The sequence below is a fragment of the Amblyomma maculatum genome, chromosome 1 (assembly GCF_055883805.1).
Source record: "Amblyomma maculatum isolate TAMU_Amacu chromosome 1, ASM5588380v1, whole genome shotgun sequence".
Lineage (NCBI taxonomy): Eukaryota > Metazoa > Arthropoda > Arachnida > Ixodida > Ixodidae > Amblyomma > Amblyomma maculatum.
The window spans coordinates 316,372,307-316,397,240 of record NC_139344.1 but is presented as its reverse complement, the minus strand read 5'-3'; the positions used below and the strand labels follow the sequence as shown (position 1 = coordinate 316,397,240).

Genomic DNA, 24,934 nt, shown 5'->3' with positions numbered 1-24,934 from the left:
CGAGGGGGGACGAGGAATATTTTCAAAGATATGGTTTGCATAGCACTTGTGCTGCAGATACTGTGATGATAGCGTCTTTGACAGCGTATAAAGGGCTTTTTTTGGCAGCTGCTGCATTTCAGTGCAGTAATGTCGCTGTCATTCAGACATTTTTACTATAGAAAGCTGGATTGAAATGCTTCCAAGCGATGATGGCATAACTTTAATTAATATCCTCAGTTCCCACCGTGATGGTGCAGCGGTTAGGGCGCTCGGCTGCTGTGCTGAAGGATTCGAGATCGAATCCCGGCCACGGCGGCCGCTTTTCGATGGTGGTGAAAACAAGGCCCCCTTGTGCTGTGTATGTCAGTGCACGTTGAAGAACTCCAGGTGATCAAAATTACCGGGGGCCTCTACTATGGCATCTCCCATAGACTTAGTTGGTTTGGGACATTAAACCCCAAAAATCAAACCAAACCAATTAATATCATCAGGAAAACAAAATATCCTGTTGAAATACACAAAACTTCTTATGTTTTCAACTGGGGTAACTGCAGGCTTGAATTTCCTTTGTAACCTAAACGCATTTAAACTTCAGTCATAACAGCTAATGGAGACACTAACAGGTACAAAATTTCAAATCAAATCTGTACTCTATTACCCGAAAAATTGTTTTACCTTATCCGTGATCATTTAACAGACAAGTGAAATTCTTCCAAAAGCCATTACTGTTGCTGCCCTTCTACTATTTTCAAACACAAAAAGTTCACAGACGATCAGTGCATTTCATGCGGCAGAGTATGCATTATCATTGGTGTTTCTCCTGGATGGAGCTGCTGTTGACATGTTCAGACCAGGCAAGCGGGTTGCACGTTCCAATCCATCAATCACTGGGTAAAATTTCCTGTTCCCTTTCCACTCTTCAGATCTAATCCAGCAATCATACTGTGACACCGACACGTCTTACCACCTTTCCACTCTCCCTAACCATCGACCCTGATCTGCTACTGTGATTCTCCTTCACCTTCCACCCTCTCTGCCTCCCTGAAGTGTAGAGGGAGATTTTTTTTTTTCTGTTTTGCCTTGCATGCCGGACACCTTTTGTGATGGGCATTCTGATGGCTGCACATTAAAAGCGTATGAAGATGTGAGTGCACAAGTATAAAATTGATCCTTGCTTATGGTGTATGCCACATCTAGAGGTGATTTAGTGTTCACACTCTAAGTGCAGCTAATGCTTCATATGGAGTCCTGTAGATTCATTCTGCACAACAGCAGACTAGGATAAGGAAGCGGGCTCATCGTGGTATGCATGTGGAGGAAGCCAACACTTACCGAAACAATACCGTTCCTTCTGAAAACCATTGTTGAATTTCATAACACCAGCTCAGCTGAGGCTTTCGAGAAAAAACTAGAATTGCATTACTTGTAGTAATGTGTGTGCCTTTCCTCTGTATTTTCTCTTTATTTCCCACCCTTTAATAGCCCGTAAGGGCTTACAGTATTGTAAATAAGTAAAAAAAGCATAGGGGAATTTTTTACTTTTTGTCCTGTGTCGAAAAGTAGTGTAATCATTTTATGGCTTAAAGATAATTTGCTGGAAAGTAGAAGTTGAGGACAACCCAGAGGGCTATGGAACGAAAAATGGTAGAGGTAACATTAAGAGATAGGAAGCGTGCAGAATGGGTCAGAGAAATAACTCAAGTTACCGACATTCTAGTGGAAATTAAGAAGAAATGGGCATGGGCAGGACATGTAGTGCGAAGAGAGGGTAAGCGATGGTCGCTTAGGGTAACAAACTGGATTCCAAGGGAAGGAAAACGTAGCTGGGGGCGGCAGAAAGTTAGGTGGGCGGATGAGGTTAAGAAGTGCACAGGGGTCAAGTGGATGCAGCTAGCACAGAACCGGGTTAATTGGAGAAATATGGGAGAGGCCTTCGCCCTGCAGTGGGTATAGTCAGGCTGATGATGATGATGAGAAGAAAAAGCATGCCACCTGTACGACCCAAACTTACAACTGAACCGATGTCATGTTGAGATCCCACAAGTGGTATGTGGTTGATTTCCTCCTACATACTAATCATTTGCCTTTCAGCCACAAAATGACTATGGTTGTAATTTTTTTAATAAACACCACAAAAAAAATAGACATTTTTTACGCTTTCCCTGGCTTCGGTGGCTGTTGTTCCTTCATTCTACACAAGAAAGCAGATGGAATGTGATAAGCATCGGTGCTTGAATACCTGTTCAGGTGTTTGTATATGTATCATGCCCTGTACACCTGTGACAGTATCACATTTCTATTTCAGTTAGGGGTGGACAAGATGCCTCCGGCATGTAGAGAGACAGTCCCAGTGTCTTGTTATTTATGGGTTTGGCTGGCTGCCTGTCAAGTGAATGGTGCTCGCAGTCACTTGATGCTTGTTCGTGGTCACGTGTGAGCTGCTCATGAGATGCATCGTCACACCGTACGGGGCTGACAATGATTACGCGTGCTCCATCAGGGGTCTGCATCTCTCTCTCATCTGGTGGTTGCTCTTCTCTGTGGCCTTCCACCTGCAAAGTTGAGCGTGCTAGTAAAGCAGTGGCAATCTTGAACTTCACTGAGGAAGCAGGCAAGTGGGAGGTGTGATTAACGATACAGAGTTAATCATTGTTTAGGGGCAACAATTGAAAATTAATCGAGAAACACTTGTTTTCTTCTGCTCATGATAAATTTGCATGCTCTCAAGTGTGGGCATAAGGCATGCCTTACCGTCGCTACTTTTTCTGGTTCGCATTCGAAACTGGCGATTTTGTTTCCGTTCTTGTCGCCTTCATCTTCTGGTATGCAGCCAATTTGGTTGCGGGCCTTTGCTCTGTCCAGACAGAAAGAAAGAATTTAGGAGCATTCACGTGCCTTTCTTTTGTCACACAATGTTTATGTTTTTAACTGCATGTTGCTTATTAAACTGTAGCATAAATTTTAAAATAAGCTAAACGTTATTAAGATCAGCTGATTGCAGGTGGAAGCCTCTACCAGTGACATGTATTGTGCCAGCCGTGGCCATTTCAGTGCAGGAATTTGTCAAGATTGTCCCTATACGCGTGGCTGTCGCATGTTCATGATGCATTTTTCTCCTCTTTGCAGCCACTTTGAATCACTAATAAATTACTAGCCGTCAGTGCTGCTCGTTAATGTAAGGCATATTTTTTATGCCTGGTGTATTATGTCACACTTCGTGACTCAAGAATTTTGTTATGCAGATAATAGTAAAGTTAGACCTAAGTAGACAATGCACTTTTGGGTGTTTGTTAGGAAAGGTAACCAGAGTGATATATCCAGGTCACAGCTTTGCTCTGAACTGTACAAATGTAGTTCAAACTCGAAAGAGGTTGAAAATTCTCTTCAAATTATATGCAGTTAGAATCAACAGGAGCCTTTCTGTACTTCTGAATAACTTTCTGTGCCTCTGCAGCAAATGATAGGCAGGAAAGGGAAAGAGACAGGCTCTTGTCCTTGTGCTGGAAGAACAAAAACAACCACACACTGTATTTCCAACTAAAGTCCCTAGATCCGTTAAAAAACGGATCTAGGGACTTTATTTCCAACCTTTATTTCCAACCTTTCCCATTCCCCCTCCGCACCACCCCAAACGCCAAAAAACTTCCCATGGCCCAGTCTCCTTCCCTTTCTTGTGTAGCCACACTGCAGAGCCACAAAAAATATGACATGCTTGATTTGAATGGATATGGGGCCTTGCCTCGAATATACTGGCAATTCGAATGAACGAAGTTCCCTTGTTACCCATGGTGACCTTGGGGTAACCTCATTCTGTTAGTTTATTTGCCCTAATGACGCTTGTTTGGTACCCGAGGCTCGAAAGTCTGCGACCGACATCCGTGACGCCCTACCCTGGACCATTCATGTGAAAACGAGGGAAATGCGCTCGCAAGATACACCTTTGCTCCCGCGCCTTCTGGACCCTGGCCACGCGCTCCTCCTTGTCCCGCTCCTCCTGTGCGTGCTGCAGCGCAGTGTCGCGGCCGACCCTGTCGTGGAGCTCATCCAGGTTGTGGGCGATGTGGCCCAGGAGCCACTGGAAGCCCCCATCAATGCCCGGATCCCTCTTGCATTTGCGGCCACCAAACCGTATTGCGCAGCAGTTTTCCTACGCCGAAGAACTCCTTTTCTTATAGTGCAAAAACGCTCAGAAAAATGATTAAGGTTTTGTCGCATACCACCCGAGTGGGGCACTTGTGTTGGTTGACCACGTTCTCCAGGTCCAGCAGGGAGCACATCTCCGTTTCATCAAGGGCCGTTTCGAGATCCTGCTTGTTGAGTAGCCTGCATGCGTGGAGGAAGAAATATGTTTTTCGAGCTCACGGCTCTGTGGGAATGAATCTTTAGTTTACACAGAAGATGGAAATTTATAGTTGATTTTGCAATCTGGTAACAGCCATGTATGCAAAAAAGGCAGTTTAAAGTGACAGCTTTAGAGTTGTCACAGCAAAAACCCCGACGCAGGAAACAAAACAAAGTCCTGATTCGTCAAGACATGACGTGGTGGCAGTCGCCAGCTGCTCGCGGAGGAAGGAGCACGTGCGACTTCGCCAGTAGAACAGCCGCAACGAAGCGGGTTCTTTCGCCTGTAAATAGAGTCGGAACAGGGGAACCATATCGGATATGGGGATAGAGTATAGTAGCAGGGCGAGAATGCGTATGTGCAAAATGCGGCGTGCTAAAAAGGGGAAGGGTTTGGATTTCATACTGGGCATGCACATATCAGGGTCCCCCCTGTTCTAAAACTCTAACCAGCATTGGAGGCACGATGCCCTGTAAGCGAACTGGAGTGCCTGCAGGTACTTCTGACGCCTCAACTGGGAATACAAGTCCATCAAAACTTCGGGAAGAGCCAGGAAGGGTATGCTGTAGTGCGACAGTTAGCTCGTCAAAACTTTAGTCACAGGTTGATAACTGCAGTGCTATGTATATGTCATAACAGCGCTTAGGAAGCCCCTCAAACTTTGAATCTAGCTGGAAGGTGTAAATTTTCAGAGGCTTTATTCGCATTTTTCTTGTTTTTAGAGGAATTTAGATTTGGCGACCTTCTTACAGAGCATTTCGTTCGCTTTCAAAAAATATAGTACAGTTGGGTATTAGCGACTCCAAATACTTTTCTTTTTCATCCTTTTCGGTGGTAATGTCAGAGGAAAGATATGGGACCATTTAGAAGCTTTATTTGCATTTTTCTCACAACAAGGAGTTTATATTTTTATCAGGAAATATCGGGTGCAATCTGTGGCGGCAGCGCGTACGCGAGTTGCGCGCGCTGTTCGGGAGGTTGGCGGAGGAGAGGGCACACTTTGGCCACCCACCATCGTCTCCCGCGGCGACGCGGGCTTCCCTCTCTCCTCCCGGCAAAAATCCGAGACAGCGCGTCTCGCGATTTTCTCGGGCTCTTCGACGGTTGAGCGCGCACGCGCGCGGTTCATTTTTGCCGGAGAGACCGTCGCTGTCACCAAGTCACCCGATCACCGATAAGCACCTACCGCAACGAGCCGTGAGCGCGAAGCAACGTCAGGCGAGCAGAACACTCTTCTCACTTCCTTTTCCTTTTGGTGGGTTTTTATTTCACCCCGGCCGTACGCGAGCGGGACGTTCACTCGCTACGGCGGATGCATCAAGGCTTTTAATGCCTCATCGTTGTCGTCAGAAGGTTGTTAGCATCACGCTTTCGAGAGTTAAAAAAAATGGAGGATGCTTAAGCTTCGCCTTTAAGTATGGAACGCGATAGCGTTATCGAGCAACTTGTGCTGTGCGATGGCAGCGCACGTTAACGATCCCCAGGTGGTCGAAATTACTCCGCAGCCCTCCACTACGGCTCCTCTATATCTCTTTCCACTTTCACTGCCACCTTCCTCCCTTCCTTTACGGCGCAGTTGAGGTGTCCACGGAAAACTAGTGAGACAGTTACCGCGCCTTTCCCTTCCTATAAATCTTTTTTTTTATCGAGCAACTTGCTATACTCATTTTTATTTATTAATCCTTCCGGGTACTACTGCTACTACTACTACTACTACTACTACTACTACTACTACTACTAATAATAATAATAATAATAATAATAATAATAGTAGTAGCAATAGTGCGTATTTGGGTTTGCTCGGTACGGTGGCTCCGCAAGGGACAAAACGACAGAAGAGACGAAGAAAGCGGGCTGTTCCGACTAGCATCTACCGCCCCCAGGAGCCGAGCAGCCTAACGATTAGCGGCGCATGCTTTTTCAATGGGCGTCATGTTAGCGCGCCAACGGCCGGGATGGAGCTTGTCTCACTGCTCGACAGATGACGTATCATGTCAAAATAGCTTTTCGACTCTCTTCTGCGAAAATTGTGCACGCCGCCTAAGCAGTGTTTCCTCGATTTCGGAAAACCTAGGCAAGTACCAATGTTGAATCACTTATCAGATAACTTAGACGATATTTTGCTACTTTGTGAACGTTATTTCAGCTGGAATGGGGTAGTCGATTTTGCATAGGAATTTTTTAAATCCCAGCCCCCAAATATTCAAGACCCTGTATTTCTACGGGTCGCCTTCCCAACTCGCACCCCGTTTCGCGGTGTTTTAAAAATACTTCGCCTCGGTAATGAGATTTCATACTTTCGCTATCTGTTCTAGGATGTTCATGGTTGCTCTGTACCGAATAACGACATCATATGCGCTCTCTGAAATGAGAAAACTGAAATGAAATCTTTCGCTTCCATGTATTCCTAAGGGCGCTAAGCCTATTTTTCACCCCCAGTCGGATGGATGGATGGATGGATGGACGGATGGACGGATGGATGGATGGATGGATGGATGGATGGATGGATGGATGGATGGATGGATGGATGGATGGATGGATGGATGGATGGATGGATGGATGGATGGATGGATGGATGGATGGATGGAATATAGGAGCGTCCCCTTTGAAACGGGGTGGTAGCAGTAGCTATCATGCTCATTTTCGGCTGCGGCGCCGCGAGCGCCCCCTTTGTTTGTAAACACGGTGTTGGTCTATAAATAAATCAGTTGAGAGTGTTCACCAGCGCCACCCTCAAACATAGCGGTGGACGTGGAACGTGCGGTGTTACCGTTGTAGTTGTTGTGGCTGTAGGAAGAATGAAAAGAAAATGCACGGGCCTGCTACTGGCTCTGTAGCTGAGCCACCTCCGCTGCCTCGTGCGGACAGAAAAAAAAAACAGACAAGAAAGAAAAAAGAAGAGGGAGAGAAATACGCGCGCCGCAACAACAGCCGTCATCCACCACCACCGAAGCGGTAGCGGTGCAATGACGGCCTACAACAGATAAAAATCAGTGGCAGGCTAGCCATCGCCGCAAGCGGCGGTGACTTACCTGTCCCAGCCCCATCAGGGCAAGGATCCCAACAGCAAACAGAAGCAGGCCCAGATGTATACGAGGCGTTAGTACAGCAGGCATCAGCGGTGCCTGAAATTGATTTACAGGATAGAAAAGGCGCAGTATCTGTCAGAATTTTCAGCGGACACATGTACCGCACCGTAAAGGAAGGGAGGAAGGTGGGAGCGAAAGAAGAGAGGAAGATAGAGGTGTCGTAGTGGAGTACTACGATCCACCGCGCTATAATGGCTTTCGCCTCATCGCACTTTAGTGGTCCAAAGTGCCCTTTAGAATTTTTTTAGTTTTGGCTGGCGGGCTGGCTGGCCGGCCGGCCGGGTCGATCGGTCGGTCGGTTGGTTGGGTGAGGATCATGGCTGCCTCCGGCGATATATCCTCCCTTTTCCAAACTTTTGGATGGCAGTTTTGCTGTCGCTAATTATGAACTTGGCCCCCAACGTGGCGGGCTTGGTTAGCCTCTGACCAGCTGCAAGATCAGTTGGCCTTGGTGACCCTGGCCCAGGACATTCTTAACGCTTAATGAAATGCGTTAAATAAAGTTGTTTCCTCCTCTTCCTCCTCCTATGAACTTGGCTTCCGTTCCTACGCAAGCTAGCGCTATCGCAACTTCCTCCGCAGTCTCTGTGTTGCGGCCTCTGATGGCTGCCGCGGATACCGGCGCCCCTCGGCATCGAGTGCCTCTACCGCCGCACCTATTCTGCCACTTGCCGCATCAACATACACTACTTCCTTCGCTCCCATGTTCTTGAACCGTCGCTGTAGAGCTTCGGCTCGTTTGGCCCTTCTTTCGACTATAAATTCTGGATGCATATTTCTAGAGAAGGGGGGGGGGGGGGGGGGGGGGGGACTACCAAGGCGTTCCTGCTTTCCCTACTAATTGTGACTTTTTTTTGAACTCCCCTGTCTGAGTTGAGGCCTACTTTTGCAAGGATCACGCTGCCCGTCTCGGTCGTGCTTAGTCTCGCTAAATGAGAGACTCGCACTGTCTCTGCCAATTCTGCACACGTGTTATGCATCCCGAGTTCAAGCAGTCGTTCACTCGAGGTGCCCACGGGCAGTCCTAGCGTCTTCTTAATGCATCTTCGGATCAGGCAGTCTAATTTCTCTTTTTCTCCGGCCTTGATGTCCAGGTAAGGCGTGGCGTTACTGATTCTGTTTATTACGTATGCATGCCTAGATTAGTTTAAGTAAATTTCTCTCCTTGAAGATCTTCCTTCAGTGGGACCCTCCTAAGAGCCCAAGGGTTTGCATCGCGTAACTTTCTAATTTCTTCAGGACCTCTCCGTTATGGCCGTGAGATTGGATGACCATCCCAAGAATCATGATCTGATCTACTTTTGGCACCGGTTTGCCCTCTACCTGAGTATGAAACTCCCCGCTATTCTTGCAGCGGAGGTATTTTTGGTTATATACTATTGCGAGAATAACCCCCATAAAGCAAACGAAATTTTCTGCAGATAATAGTTGATGCCTCTTAAAAGACTCGGACTAGAATCAGTAGCTTAAGTCGGTTTGTAATCTCGTGATTAAAAACATTAACTTGTAGCAGTTGTAGGGCACCGAGGAAAGAAAAAAAAGTATGCATTTCCTTTTTTGCTGAAAGCATATACTTTTAGCGCCGGTTGTGTAGTGCAACTGCTTGGATTCAGTCCATACCACCACTTTCATACAAAATCACATGACTGCTGCCGGTTAAGATAACATCTTAAGGTAAGGTATATACAATGGAAAAAAAAAAATACTAAACGTAATTTTAATCTAGTTTTGAACTCTAACACATTTTGAAAGTCTAAAAATTATTAAACAGGCTTTTCAATTCAAACGCATGTAGCACATTCTGATGTGTTGTATTTTGACAGGTTTTATTTCTCCTTTGGCCCTCAGACTACATATTGGGTCCAAATAGTGTGTCTACTGTAGAGTGTCGAAGCTCTGGGAATCTTGGATAGCTGTAATGGTTTCGAGCCGTCGCGTGGTCCCGGCCACGCTTTACTTTTTGTACCAATGGCAATGAAATGTTTCTACCACCACCTTACCTTGAACAGCTGAGGAGGAGGAGAACGCTCGGTCACTGGCAGCTAATGCTTTTGCTCCACATTCGGTTGAACTTATAGGATGAACTTGAGTGTCTCCAATAAAGTAGCAGTTTACACTGATAGGGCGTGATAGGGGAATAGTGTAGCAGGCAAAAGAAGCTTCCGCAGTTGCTATCGCAATTCAACTAGGGTTAACCAGAGTTAAACCACAACTAATTTTTTTTTTTTCAAGCAAACATGCATGAGTCACATTTTGGTTTGTAGAGCACACACCAAGAGTTCATGTAGCCTCCAAAGCGCGGAGAATGCACAAGCATACCAAATCTCGGGGCATGTCCACCTAAATTTGGAAGTCACCACTGATTAAGTTGGACACCGATTTTGGTCAAATTCGGACGAAGTCAAATTTAGGGGTGAAGCGGGCAAACTTTTGGGTCTGGCCTACCAAAAGATTTCGTCCGAGTTTGACCAAAATTGATGCCTGGCCTAATTTGGGTATGGTCAACTCAATGCTGCCCTTCAAGTTTTAGGTGTGGCCTACAAAAATGTGAAAGGCAGCACTGAGTTGGTCATACACAAATTAAGCCAGACATCAATCTTGATCAAATTCGGACGAAATCTTCTGGTTTGCCAGTTATGGCTGTGGACTGTGGACAGGCTCTTCTGTACACACTTTGTGGATGCTCTTCTGCGGCATGATCGTATTGATGCTCACGCATTAAAATCTGTCCTCGCAATCAAACCCACGGCCATTAGTCACATGCACAATTTGTCAGGTACCGGGCGGGCTCAAAGTGAGGTATAATTAGGGAGCCTACATGTTGTGCCACGGCTAAATAGGCTCCCTAGTTATAATTGCCGCCTCGCGATGTAATATAGTTAAAAGTGCGCATCGGACATCTCTATTTACCGCGCATGATATATGCATTCTGCGGAACGAACTAATAGACCTGAGCTGCGAAATTTTGCCAACACGCAAAATCTGCATGATCTGAAGATCGATATCTGTGAACGTTGTCCACCTTGTTGTAGTAAATATGCGTGTGCCTGGAGGAATGAACTGGAAGTTCAAGTTAACCATTCCACTGTGGCGGAAGCATATTCATGGAACAAATATGGAATACTCACACGAGCAGGGGCTTTCCGCTGACGCGCGGGTCGGCCAGCACCTGCGCGATGGTGCGTCGGCACTCGGGCGCGCGATGCGCCGCCGAGGCGTCCACCACTAGCACCAGGCCATGAGCGAGGGCATAGTAGCGCTCCCAGATGGCGCGTATCCGAGAGCCGCCGCCTAGGTCGCACAGCGTCACGCGAAAGCCGCAACGCTCAGTCTCAACGCTGGAATATCCCACTGTCGGAACCACGTCCGCGGGGTCACCGTCTGCGGAACATTTCATACCATATGAATATCGCAACCCTACTCTTGAGCAGTGTTCGTGACCAGCACAAATATTTTGTGGCCCCGCGGGCCCCGAGCTGTGGGCCACAAATACCATGTGATCGTCAATTAAGTTTTAGAGTGCAGCTCTTTGGCGCCCGTTCCTGGGCTTCGCGTCGGCGTCGTCGGCCTCGTAACCAGCTCCGCCCCCTTTCATCCCCCCCCCCCCCCCCCCCCGAGCCGAGTTCGAGCTGGCGCTTCGGCAACCAGAGCCTCGCAAGAAGGGAGGGGGGTGGGGGGGGGGGCACACTCAGCGGCGAACGATGGGGGCACGAGCGCGCGCAGCAACCGGAGAACACGAGGAAAGGAAGGGGGGGAGGGGGGGGGTCGCCGGAGGCAGCGCTAGCAGCCGCTTAATAATAAATTATACTACTACTGTAATAAATTATACTACTGTAAATTAAAAAGCATCAATCAACATTAGAAGAATAGACATTCTAATAAATTTGCGTGTGAACGAGGTGAAGTATTTCATTAAGACACTCTTAATTTATTTAAAAATCTTTCAACACTCTTATCGTGCCCCTTTGATGTTGCATCGGTCGTGACAAAACTTTTCGGGCCTTGCTAGGTTCTTGCGAAGTAGGCAAAGAGAGGTAACCAAGGCAACGGAGATAACGAAGCTGACGAAGCACGAAACGGTTTCTTATCGCTGTTTGCTGCTCGGCTGCTGTGGTGCGGGCCTTGGTGCGCCCGGGAAAGTGTATAAATTTAGTTAGTTTGTGGGGTTTAACGTCCCAAAGCGACTCAGGCTATGAGAGACGCAGTGTATAAATTTATTTCTCAAGTCTGAAAATATCCCTTTTGCGAAGATTTCGACGTCCTTGCTGGTCGCTGCTCTGTCGCCGTTTGGTGAGATTTAATATCCCCCTGCAGCCGCGTTTTCTTGCTTTCGTCGTGCGGGCAGTGCTCTAATGCTCCTGTGTTAAGCACGTTTGTTGGTGCTAAAGCTGTCTGGAGTGGTGCAACCTTGAAATTGCCTTGAAAACTGCTGTATACTTTCTGCCGAAGAATTTAAATGTGCAGAGTAATCCCAGTGCTCTATGCTCCACGTATGTTTTGATCCACCTACTAATTCATGACATTTTTATTTCAATTGCAGCTGTCATAGCTTTGTTTTCTGTACATGCATGTTTCTTATCTGGTGATGTTTTGTGGCAGGCACTACGAGCCTTATCCATGCCTCGGCTGTGATCATATTGAGAAGATTAGCCCGCTTAAACAGCGCTACTGTTTGTGCTGTTTGCGACATCCATTTTTATTGTTGTGATTTGTTGCTGTATGTTATTGGTTGATGCAATAAACCATGAATATGAAAACCATAATTGTTCACTTGGTATACATTCTGTTGTGAACTGGACACGACTGCCCTGTTGCACCAGTGTTTCTTGGCCGCACCTTACTGTGCTGAGGGACAAAGTAAATGGCCAAAGTACTTGCATGACTTGCAGCAGTATTTGTATTATGAATTTGCATGCGTGGTCTCTATTTGGAAGTGTTGCTGCCTTTCTATGCCGCCACCTTTGCCAACCACTTTCATTGTGCCGGATCAACTGCTTTTAAACAAGGGCGTAAACAACAGAAACTCGAGTTCTTTTAGATGGCAAAGGTTGGCGCGTGCTGAAAGGCAACAACCTTCAAAAGATGCAGGCTCGTCAATGCAATACGCGACGGTTTAAAAAAAAAAGAAAAGAAACTTGTTTATAATTCGCGCCATAGTGAACGTATGCGTGACGTCATTTGACGTCATGGCCCCCCAATTTTTATTGGTCGCTGGAGCCCATGAGCAGCCATGTTTTGTGCGTATGGGCGTCTATGGAGCTTTCGCTAGTGTACCGAGGGCGCGCTCGCGTGGCCGCCGCTGAAATAGCGCTCGAGGAAGCGTTTAACGAATGCTGTCTGGTCCATGTCTGCTATATCTAACTGTTTTATTTATTCAGCTGAACCGGATAAGGTCTTTAGCGGAACACATATTGACTTCCTGATATCCAGCGAGAGAAGAAATTTGAAACAACCACCTAAAGTTGACACGTTGGTTGCAGTAATTAGTTTTGATTAAACGATCGAGTCCAGGCCGGGTTCAATATATTGCTATGAAATATTCCGATGACGATTTTATTTGATCTGGAGCCACTCGATTGCGATCCACGCATCGCGATCGCGGATGTAGGGTATCGTATGCATCTTCCTTCTGAGTGAGCGCTCAGTCAGCTCATATCCCAGGTGGTTGTCCCAATTATGGGAACTATATTCTCAATCGCGATCTAACCCGGAACGGATCGACGACGACTGTTATTGTCCGTGTGACACGGGTATCAGAAAATACTCTTAATATTTTACACTGTTCATTAATCCAACTTTGAATTTTATTTACTCTTCGGTCTTTTCTTATGGTCCATGGTATATCGCGATGCCGCAGTCAAGTGCTACGAACGTCAATACAGGCCTCATGCTTTCGGATAGGTTACGTCGACGTAATTCAGTCATGCTTATTGCTAAGGTGATATATATCAGGTTTGTGACGTTTTATAGCGTCACATTTATGCTACAGAAAAGAAGGGCGATCTTGCTTTTTCGTAACATATGGCACGCGCGCATGTTTCCAAAGATCGCATGCGACAATAAACACAAGTAGTCTGAATCTGACTTCAGTTTTTGTTCTTACTCTTTATTCATTTGTTTTATTAGGAAGTCTCTTAATTGTTGCTTCATACATAAATGATTATTATGCGGTGTGCTTTCTTTTGTAACAGAAGGAAAGGCAAGAAACAAAAGTGGTACTGTATCATTGATTCCTTTTTTTTTTACAAAGTCTACAATAGAGTAAAATTTTAGCAAAAAGGCGCAGCAACAATAAACAAGTAAAAATATAGAAATGCATCGCTAAAGGTTTTGGAGAAAGGCCGCACATATGACACCGCAATAATTTTAAAGTAGTATGATACCAATTTTTGGTGGTATTTTTTTTTTTTTTTCACTTGCTATTGATGCGCTAGATATTCCTGTGTAATTCTCCACGTGGTTTTTCGCTTACCACCGCTAAGTAATTTATAATTAATTTTACTTTCTTCACCAGTTTCGGCTTCGCGGTTTCAGCAGCCGAGCGGTTGTTGTACGGTCACAATTGTCTAGGCCACGCGCGGGATTAAAAAAAAAGTTTCAACCGCAGACTCACCTATTATAGCGCCTCATTTCGCGCTTTCAATAGAGCCACTTGCTTCTGTGCTCCATGCCAGTTTTCTCTTAGCTCTTCTCAGATCGCTAGAAGTGTTGCAGCATTTCTTTGGCTGGTTGCAGGCTTTTTCCTTCTTTCTGCGCATCTTGTGTAAGCCTCCGCTGGTATTTGCATTAAGCGCAGCTAACCCCTTCAGAGTTGACGGTCAAGCGACACTTTTTCTGCAAAATACATTCCCATGAATGATATGTGCTCCTTGAATCAGCTGGTTGCAGGCCACATCCTGAACAAAGACGTACCCTCCAGTGCACTGTGCATATATGCTCTTCAGCTTTAGATACATGTTGTATTGTACGTGCTTGTTTTTTTTCTTTTCCGAGAATATACACTGCAGCGTCCACAGAACTGCGTTAAGGCTTCAAGCTTCCAAAAGTTATTTTTTTTCTATGTACAAAGTGGCAAAGTTCTTTTTTTTTTTTTTTTTTTTTTTTTTTCGGCTCGATAACGCGCGTAGGCTACAGAGCCAGGAGGTGCTTCGTTTAATTTGGTCCAAGTTGCAGGGGTGTAAATTAAGTCAAATGGATCCTGAGGTTCAAAGCTGCTGCGGGCATGAGTTCTCGCTCGGCTCTTCTGCTGCCGGCTCCTCGGAAGCATTGTCAAACATCCTTGACGGTCCGTGGCTGTCGTCTGCACCACTGGCATTACTGGCACTGCGCTTTTGTCGTTCAGCGGCCGGTTGGTCACAGAGGTTCCTCAACTTCCTTTTCGATGTCTTCTTAGGCAGAAGATGGTTCGGATAATGGTCGAATAGCGTTGGCACGGTTTCGGGCTTAAGACGTGGTCTATCTCTAGGGAGCTCGCTGACAATGCCGTTCACCGTCACTTTGAACGTTCTCTCGATGTAGCTCTCCTCAAAATATTTTTCGTAGACAACACACGTTGAAGTCAACTTGCGGTCCTTTCTTTTAATCAGCCGCTTCCACTACGCAAGCTGCGCAGGGTCCGATGGCACACCGAACATAGAAACTAGCTAGTCCTGATTCGTATAGCCACTCCGACAGAGCGACACGAAACATATGTCTTTTCCCTGCCCTGATGCTTTATTTTTAGCATTATTAGTCGTTGCAAATTTAATTATCTCACATGAATGCAAGGAACAGAACGACTAAAACAAAAGAACAGCGTAGACGCGTCCAAAGCGCTCAAACCACTGATGGCTCGGCCAGCGCAACTGCGGCAAATCAAGGGCACGCCGGCCGGCCGACGGCGTCGACGGCACCTTTATAGGGTGCCTCGATACCAGCGCCTACAGGATCTATAAACGATGAGCGCAGAGAGATATTCGTGAGATGGTGTCAGCAAGGATTTCGGCTTAAAAATGGTGTTCATTGAATAAATTGGCGCTCAACGCAATTTTGTTGTCACAGGCAGAAAAACATGTGAAATGAAAAAAAAAAAAGACATATTTGCATCGTTCTTTTAACTGTGTCAGGAAAAGAAGAATAAACACAGAAAACGCCGTATAACAGAAATTTTTGTCAATTTACAAACATTTTCTATCATTTCTAAACAGAAAAAACTGTAAAATCATAGAAAATTTAAAAATAGAACACATAACACAACAGAAAATTTCTGGCAAGACAGCTGCCAAAAAAGTTTTGTATTTTTCAACAAGTTTTTTTTTTTTTTTTTTTTTTTTTTTTTTTTTTTTTTAACGGTGTTGGGATCAGCAGTCGAGCAGTCACGAAAAATTGGCTAGCTGATTAGAGGGCCGGCTTTGCTGTGCTGGGAGAGGAGAAACGGAAGGAAATTAAAAAAAAAAAAAAAAACTTGAAATCGCGGACGCGAAAGGGTGCTAAGTATAGTAGCTGCCATTTATTTCTGGGGCCATTAAATATTTTGAAAAGATGTGTCATCTGTAGTGATGGGGCATGAGTATCACTGTAAAAAAAAAAAAAATAGTTGTGGCTAACTCTCGTTGAATTGAGAAAGCAACGGCGGAAGCTTCTTTTGCCTGCAACATTATTCCCCTATAGTGTAAGGTGTTATTGGGGACACTTACGCTCATCCTTTAAGGATATGACGCGAGAGCGTAGTCCACATATGAAGTCAACCAAGCCGTATATGGACGCGTGCCTGCTTGTCGTACGGGTAACGAGAATGCAAACGGTTCTGGCAGGCTGATTCTGATATCACCCTCCCATATGAAAAGAGCGACCCGAGTTGACAGCTCCTTCCCGTGGCATAGGGATAACGTGAATTCAACTGTCATATGTCAGGCTGATTTTTTATGAGGAGACCGTAGCTACGCCTCTTCACGGCGTAGCTGCGGCCACTCGAGGTCTTGCTTTGGCTGTTGTATTGCTTTCGCAATAAAATATGCGTAGTCCAGGTCACCACATGTGCCGTTAAGCTGGAAACGGGCGATTCATCCATATTGGTCTGTTTTATAGAGCGCACTTGGCAAGCACTTGCAGATTATGACTAGCAGCTTTCCGGTATCGCTCAAGAGGAAGGTATACAAAAGTTGCATCTTACCTGCACTCACCTATGGGGCTGAAATGTGGAGGCTAACCAAGAGAGTTCTACTTAAGTTGAGGACAACACAGAGGGTCATGGTACGAAAAATGGTGAGATAGGAAACGTGCATAGTGGGTCAGAGAAATAACTCAAGTTACCGACATTCTAGTGGAAATCAAGAAGAAGAAATGGGGATGGGAAGGACATGTAGTGCGAGGAGAGGATAACCGATGGTCGCTAATTAGGTAACAAACTGGATTCCAAGGGAAGGAGCAGAAAGTTAGGTGGGCGGATGAGGTTCGCAGGGGTCAAGTGGAGGCAGCTAGCACAGGACCGGGTTAATTGGAGTAATATATGAGTCAGGCTGATGATGATGCCTGAGCGCGGCGTCGCCATCGGCATTGCCTCTAGATGGGGGCTATCCTATCACAGTTTTCACTGACCAGTCTGGGTCGCAAGATTCTGCTCGGCTTTCCCCAACCTGCCATATAGTCGCCAGGAACACGGACCCTCTAGAGGAGTACGGTGTGTGGCAGTTTCACATGTACACAGGTAGCGAAGCAATGAGCCACCGGCTGCCTGGTTTGGAGGCGAGAACGGGTGGTGGTGGGAAAAGCATTTAATACATGCTATATATATACAGAGAGGTGTTGGGCGTAGTGACCTGTAAGGTCACATCATTACATTCACTAGGTGGGGTATGCCTAGATAGGCATTCCACTGACGCTTGCCGCAGTCCGGGCACGCGCTGCTTTAAAGGACTATAGACACCAACTTTTGTTGGCATTTTTCTTTTTGTTAATAATGCGTAAGACTTACTGTATACGGATCACCATGCGGTTTTTAGGCTACAACTGCTAAGTAGTTTTTAATTATTATTTTTTTTGTCGCCAGTTTCGGTTTCAGCGGCTGCGAGATGGCTGTGACGTCACAGTCAAGTTTACGTCACGAAAGGGCTGAAAAAACGGCGATATAATCAAGATAATCGCTGGCTCTTCACCTTTTGTAATTCCTGTCCTTGAGGAAGGCTAGATTTAATGTTCTGATGGATTAAAACGATTATATGGGCGTTTTATTCATCATTCACGCGACTTGGACGTTACAGCATCGCTCGACTGTTGAAAGCGAAACTGGCGAGAAAAGAAATTCGATTATAAATTTTTCAGCGGCTATAGGCGAATGTCATGAGCCGATTCATGCACAGTAATGTTACGCATCGCAACAAAAGATAAAAACGATCTCAAAAATGAAGTGTCTATACTCATTTAAGGCCGGGCCTCAGGGGTGCAGCAGCCGGACAAAGTCGACTTTCTCGGATGGAGTTTGGGATAGGGGGGTAGGAATGACTACTATCTGGCAAGCCCACACCATGTGGTAGGTGTCAGCCACATCCCCACTGCTCGAGCACCGCGTGGCAAATGAAGAACGTTCTGGGTTACGGTACGTGCACATACGATCTCCAAATGGTCGAAATTATAGCCCTCTACTACGGCACCTCTTTTACTCTCTCCGCTTTCACTCCCACCTTCTTCCCTTCACTTAAGGCGCGGTTCAGGCTGGGGGATACACACGACCGCGCGTAATTATAACCTAATCCGCCCCTTATCTCCAGCTGACGAAGATAGGGACACCCTAAACACGATGCTATGTAAGGCAACGAAGCAAGCAGTGGGCATACCCATATACTCGTCCACGCAAAGACTGCTAGACATGGGCGCCCACAACACGGTGGAGGAGCTCATTGAAGCCCACCTCTCTAATCAGAGAATCCGGCTCAGTCACACGAAACACGGACGAGCCGTCCTATGCAAGATAGGATTGCAGATTAAGCCACTACCGCTCAAGGAAGCCCTTCCGGAAGACTTGAAGACGACCATTCAGACCAAACCCCTTCCCCGGAACATGACGCCGGGCAAGGACGACGAGAGGCGCACCGCGCGGGCCAAAGCCATAGTCCGGAAGCTGGAAGAGAACCCCAGGGTCCTCTACGCGGACGCCTCGCTCCGAAAACACAGTGACCGTGCAGAGGTGGTGGTTACGTCAAAAGACAGGCTGATCGTCAGCGCATCCATAAAGACAACAGACCCCGCAGTTGCCGAAGAAGCGACCGTGGCCCTCGCATTCGCACAGCCGAGCGTGGACACCATGGTCACCGACTCAAAGACAGCCTACATAAGCTCCCGCAGAGGGGTAATCCACTCCGCGGCCCGAGCCATTCTATCCAAGCACTAGCCTCCGGGAAGAGCCATAGAGCTTGTGTGGGTCCCGGCTCACCCGCAGGTAGCAGGCAACACCATCGCAGACTACCATGCCCGAGAAATGCCAATCCGGGGCGAGCACGAGCCGGAAGAGCTACCGCATCCGGTTACCAGCTTTCGGGAGATAACCCGTATGTACCGAGAGGAAAGGAGGAAAGGTGCAGACTGCCAGAACCGCACCCCGAACTCACCAGGCAACAACAGACGATCCTACGTCGAGCGCAGGCGTGAACGCTTGCGCATCCCATACTGATGAACCGCATGTACCCTGCGGAACACGATATGCTCTGTCCTTTTTGCAAAAAGAAAAAGGCCCCCTGCCGCACGTTTTGGCAAAATGCAGAAAACTCAAGAACCCCCCTCCTACCCTTCCCGCCAATCCCCCAATCCCCAACCCCTTGAGCGATGGGAGACATTGTTATCCAGCCCTGCCCTATCCATCCAGCTCGCACTGACGGACAGGGGCTAGGAGCTGCTGGGAACATATGGGTCCCGCAACTAGGGAACCACCCCGTCTGGTGCAAGCATGCACCACCGAATTATTTCGGGCCTAATAAATGTTGATTCCTCCTCCTACGCAAGGGATGTTGGCAGAGGAGAGGACCGAAGAATTAGCTGGAACGGCTACTGCGGTTCAACCACCTGCCAAGAAAGCAGGTTCACTAATAAGTATCCAGAAGCACGCGCGGTTCGATCGTCCCACGGTAACTATATATGCGCTTTCTGTCAGATCATCATCATCATCAGAGGGACTGCTCCCGCTGCACAATCTCCCATATGATTCTCCAGTTATTCCGCCCCCCTTGGCCCGGTTAACACACACACACACACACACACACACACACACACACACACACACACACACACACACACACACACACACACACACACACACACACACACACACACACACACACACACACACACACACACACACACACACACACACACACACACACACACACACACACACACACACACACACACACACACACACACACACACACACACACACACACACACACACACACGCAGGTAGCGCAAAACGTTATTTATTTGTTATGTATAATAATGTTTATCTAATGTATAACGCATTTAAACTTAGCAAATAACGTTTTTATGTTCGAAACATTTAAAAATCATATAAAACTGAAAATTAGCACTGAAAGCAAGTACAGCTGTAACATGAAAATAAAGCACATCAATTGACACCGTGCCAGCCACATATTATACATAAAAACTGCATTTTTTTTTACATTTCACCACTAACACATTTGAGGGCACTGCTCATCGGTAGCATAAGGATCAGCCCGGGTTGCAGCATATCAGGCGAGTGCTTCAGTGTGACATGCTTTATGCAGTATATGTGTGCATATATGTCGCACTGTGCTTGTCGCACTTGTAGTATTCTTCATGCATAATTGGTTGAAGCTGCTAGCGTGCTTGTGCGTAATATAACTGCATGCAGAGTCCGGTCACTCAGTCTTGTTATTTTAACATTATTTTAAGTTGTTGAATTGTTAATAAATGTTATTATAATGTTAGAATAATATTATAATTACGTGTGCGCATAACGTTTCAGAAACGTTAGAAGAAAATGACATATAAGAACATTACACAAATAAACAACGTTATTAAAATTTTGTGCTATTTGGGCACGTGAGTGCGTTTACTACTTTCCGAAAGAGATATATGCATTCAATATAGTCTTGTTAATTCTAGGAAGGCGCCATATACGCGCAAGCCTTTTTATTCGCCAGAAGCCATTGCACAATAGTGCGTCCAGAATCAATATGTATTTTCGTCACTATAAGCCAATTATATTATAGATATAGTCACAATTCCAATGGACCGCGATATAAATACATTAAACGCATCCGGTACATACCTTTTAGGAGGTGCTTCGTTGTCGATGTCTTTCCAGCGTCGTCAAGACCAATCATGAGAAGTGTGATATGCCTGCAACAACACGTGTGTGACGTTTTTCTTTGAGCGGTAAAACAACAGCAAGTATAACTACAATGTGGCCTAGTGTTGCGCAAGTACATTGGCGTTTACACGCTGCTAGAAGAAGGTGCAAACAAAAATACGTCATACTATCTTATCAGCTGTAGACCAGGTAAATCCAGAGCAAAAAAATAAGGAACATGCGAGGCGTGGAGATATAGATTCAATAATGCTGTGGTGCGTGAAATAACGAAGCTATTATAATTCTGTTATTGCTCTGCGCTAAAATGAATGTAAACCTCACCGCTTGTTCTTGCTGGAAACACATGCCCCCATTTCATTATTGTCTTTCTTTTGAATAAAGAGAAGGCGAGCTGAAACACGCGTTACCAGGGGAACCAGCGAGGGGACCGAACGGCGAACGTTCCGAAACCGAAATTGGCTCGCATACACAGTGGGAAAATTGAATTCATTTTACTATAACGAGACTTTTCTAGTAAAAATTACTGTAATCGAGAAGGTTGCGCCTACTCATACAAAATATTTAGATTAGATTGCGACGTTTTGTAAGCTTTGCTTTGGCGTCCAATCCAATCCAGTGTTTTTATTTATCTCGTTAAAGAATATGGAAGCGACGTGCGCCGGCATTTATAACGCGTCCGTGCCGTTGTGATACCGAGTACCTATTTTTCGCAGGTGTCACACCTCCTTGCTAAGTGAGTGTGTGCTAGCGTTGTTTTTGACCAGCCTGAGCGCCAGTCGCCACTCACTGCGATGGCGTCGCCCTTGAAGGTCCTCGTGTGCGGAGATGTGAAGGGACAGTTTGACAAGCTCTTCGATCGCGTGTCCACCGTCAACAAAAAGAACGGACCTTTCGAAATGCTTCTTTGTGTGGGCGACTTCTTCGGTCCGGACACTTCGCGATGGCTAGAGTACAAGTTGAGCAATCGCAAGGTACCGCTGCAGACCTACGCTGTGGGCACCACTCCGGACTCGTTTTCAGAGTCGGACCTCACCGACTGCGTCGTCCACTTGGGCTCTCGGGGTATGTTCACCGGTGCTTCGGGACTCAAGATTGCTTATTTCTGTGGGAGCGAGGCAAGCACTGAAAAACTTTCACGAGACGAGTTTACCAAAAAGCATGCTGTAGAGTTTCTCTCCCCAGTCGCCGAGAGCACGAGCCATAAGGGCGTAGATCTGCTCATCACCACCCAGTGGCCGAAGAATGTCAGCAGGTATGCTCACACTGCGTTCGCAGAGGAAGACAGTGGCTCAGACGTCATCTCGCTGCTCGCCTACTTTTTGCGACCTAGGTATCACTTCACATCCTCCGGCGATTGCTATTACGAGAGGACGCCGTACAGAAACCACAAGGTACTCCGCGAACAAGCTCGCCACGCCACGAGATTCATTTCGCTGGCCGCTGTCGGCAATTCGGCGAAAGCGAAGTGGTTGTACGCGTTCTCTATTGCGCCCATGTCGGATCTGCCGAATGCAGAGCTCGTGAAGCAGCCAACTGACGTAACCGAATGTCCCTACGAGTTCACGGAGGCGGACTTGAAAGACGAGTCCAAGTCGCAGCAGTTCTTCTACGATCTCACGCCAGCTTCGGAGAAGAGCAAGAAACGAAACCACAACGACGCTGATGGGCAGCAACGTAAGAAGCGCCCTCCGCCTGCACCAAAGGGCCCCTGCTGGTTCTGTCTAGCGAGCCCCGAGGTGGAGAAGCACCTCGTCGTTAGCGTTGGCGACACTTGTTACCTGGCACTGGCCAAAGGCCCACTCACGCCAGATCATGTGTTGATCTTGCCAATTGGTCATCATCAGAGCACTGTAGAACTGGACGAAGAAACCCTCGAGGACGTGGTCAAGTTCAAGGAAAGCCTTAAACAGTTCTTCAAAGCTAAAGGAAAGCGGCCTGTGTATTTCGAAAGAAACTACAAAAGTTCTCACCTCCAGATCCAGGTTGTGCCTGTGCCCGATTCATTGATGCCTGGTCTTCAGTCTGTGTTGGTTGACTATGGTCAGTCAGTCGGTGTGGACCTCGACGAAATTCCCCGTAATTCGAACCTGCGCCAGATTGTGGACCCTGGTCGACCGTATTTCTATACGGAATTTGATGGCACTAAATTGTTGCACAGGATTAAGAAGAACTTCCCCCTTCAGTTTGGGAGAGAAGTGCTTGCCTGTGAGGAAGTTCTCAATGTGCCAGACAAAGCAGACTGGAAAGATTGCAAACTATCAAGGGAGGAGGAAGTATCAATGGTTGCTGAATTTAGAAAACAGTTTGAACCTTATGACTTCACATTGTAGTGTACTGCTCATCATGTGAACACACAATAGTAAAGTACTGTCTTTTTCCATGTTCTCTTTAAAACCTTCATTGCAAAAAAAATTTGTTGTGGTTTAGCTCTGTTGACCCTAGTTGAATTGTGAAAGCAGCAGTGGAAGCTTCTTTTGCCTGCTACATTATTCCCCTATCAGACCCTATCAGTATAAGGTGCTACATTATTGGGTACACTGAAGCTCGTCCTTTAAGGGTATGACGCGAGAGCGTAAGCTACCAGCCCACATATAAAGTGACACTTCAACCAAGCCGTATGGATGTGCCTGCATGTCGTAGGGGTAACGAGAATGCAAACGGTTCTGGCCGGCTGATTCTGATATCACCCTCCCATATGAAAGGAGCGACCCGAGTTGGCAGCTTCTGCCCTGATTTTTGTATGAGGAGACCATAGCTATGCCTCTTCACGCTGTAGCTGCGGCCTCCCGGGGTCTCGCTTTGGCTCTCGTAGTATTACTTTCACAATAAAAAATGTATGTACTTTGTTACCACATACATAGAATAAACAAAATCCTTTAAATGCAGTCTAAAAATGACGGTATTCGCGGTAGAGGTGACACTTCAGAATCTTCTATGCTGACTTGATTCTTTACTGATCTGAGCATGTCAGCAGAGTTCAGCTCAGAATTACCATTGCCTGCAAATTTTAATGGTACTGCCAAAAATAAATTTGACATTTTTTTCATGGTGTGCTTTTGCAAAAAGCAATTGAAGGTCATGAAAACCATCAACACATGCACCTTGCTGCAGTGGCTCAGTAATTAAGTGCTTGACTACTCAGCCCAAAGACAAGAGTTTGATGCCAGCACTGGTGACCATCTCAATAGAGGCAAAACACCATCTGTGTACTATGCTATGTCAGTCACATTAAAGAACCCCAGCTGGTAGAAATTGCTGTCAACTACAATATGAAAGAGAACTGAACAAGGGAAGGGTTCATCTGGGCCCAGAGGAAGACTAGACCCTTATCGAAACGTTGACTTGGCTTGCAAACGGAGGCTCCTCAACCCTTGTTCAGTTTGCTCTCATTCTGTGTGGCCGTCTTCTTCCTCTCATTCTACCCTGTCCACTACAATGTCCCTCATAACCTGTCTGACTTTGGAACCTTGAGCCCATGCTACTATGACTGACCTATTTTTTCTCCAATATTAATCCTTGTATTTTATCAGAGGATTGCAATGCGATCTAACACGATTCTAATAAGACATTGCATTTTGGGACTACACAGCAAAGTGCTTTAGCTTTAATCCATGCACAACAAGTTAGGGATCTTGGTAAGGATGGATACATAAAAAATAACAGGAAAGCATTGTGGTTTGACTTTGAAGCCATGGATAAGATTAGGTAAAGTGCAGAAACACTTGGAAACTTAGCCAGTGCAGTGTCAGCATTTGACACTTGGCTTGCTCCACAAGGTAATTGTTCATTACCCTCGTAAATGAGTCTCTGCAAAAACACCCGCAAGGCATCAATTTTTTGTCTCCAACTGCTTCTGAAAAAATATAACCTAGATAGCAGATAGTGAAAAGTTTTTGGGCTAGAAGGTTATTGCATATTTGACATATTGAGTTATCCTGTAGAAAAAATCATGGATATATTGAAGTCTACGGTCTCAAGTGTGAAAAAGATGCCATGACTGGCAAAAAATGTGCTGCTGTTCAATCTGTTCAACCATCAAATACCCTTCTTTGGAGGACCTTTAGGGGTAACCATAATAAAATGAATAAATTATTTCCCACTATATGCCTGACATGGCATAGTGCTTCAGGGTTCTGCGCACAAATTTCGTTACGGCTTTACAGGCTTGTCACTTGGGAGGTTAGTTTGGCTAATTTTAAC

The 24,934-nt window shown here is 46.2% G+C and overlaps 2 protein-coding genes across 3 annotated transcripts; one reads left to right on the top strand and one right to left on the bottom strand.

The window, feature by feature from the left end:
- Positions 1–1,877: 1,877 nt before the first annotated feature.
- LOC146207192 (ADP-ribosylation factor-like protein 13B) lies at positions 1,878–22,836 on the bottom strand. Of its 2 annotated transcripts, none has more exons than XM_084608207.1 (7): positions 22,705–22,836; positions 20,693–20,763; positions 10,542–10,794; positions 4,200–4,305; positions 3,921–4,129; positions 2,734–2,836; positions 1,878–2,534 (listed from the first exon to the last, which is right to left on the bottom strand). In XM_084608207.1, exons 2-7 carry the CDS (start codon positions 20,745–20,747, stop codon positions 2,271–2,273), a joined length of 990 nt encoding a protein of 329 aa, XP_084464333.1. In that variant the 5' UTR covers positions 20,748–20,763; positions 22,705–22,836; the 3' UTR covers positions 1,878–2,270. The 2 variants fall into 2 exon arrangements, with proteins under 2 accessions (XP_084464333.1, XP_084464313.1); XM_084608187.1 differs by lacking the exon at positions 22,705–22,836 and adding an exon at positions 21,056–21,149.
- On the top strand, positions 21,364–24,077 carry LOC146207191 (CWF19-like protein 1). The gene has a single exon (XM_084608146.1). The coding sequence runs from the start codon at positions 21,526–21,528 to the stop codon at positions 23,062–23,064; it is 1,539 nt and encodes a 512-aa protein (XP_084464272.1). The 5' UTR covers positions 21,364–21,525; the 3' UTR covers positions 23,065–24,077.
- Positions 24,078–24,934: the final 857 nt, after the last annotated feature.

What these genes read in the sequence shown, in the direction of transcription:
- LOC146207192 (XM_084608187.1), bottom strand. Translation starts at nt 21,087, where the DNA reads ATGGGGGCATGTGTTTCCAGCAAGAACAAGCG. An exon ending in AACGAAGCACCTCCTAAAAG is followed by an intron (nt 10,795 to 20,692) that starts GTATGTACCGGA and finishes AATGTTCCGCAG; the next exon opens with ACGGTGACCCCGCGGACGTG. An exon ending in ACAAGTGCCCCACTCGGGTG is followed by an intron (nt 4,130 to 4,199) that starts GTATGCGACAAA and finishes TCTTCGGCGTAG; the next exon opens with GAAAACTGCTGCGCAATACG.
- LOC146207191 (XM_084608146.1), top strand. Translation starts at nt 21,526, where the DNA reads ATGGCGTCGCCCTTGAAGGTCCTCGTGTGCGGAGATGTGAAGGGACAG.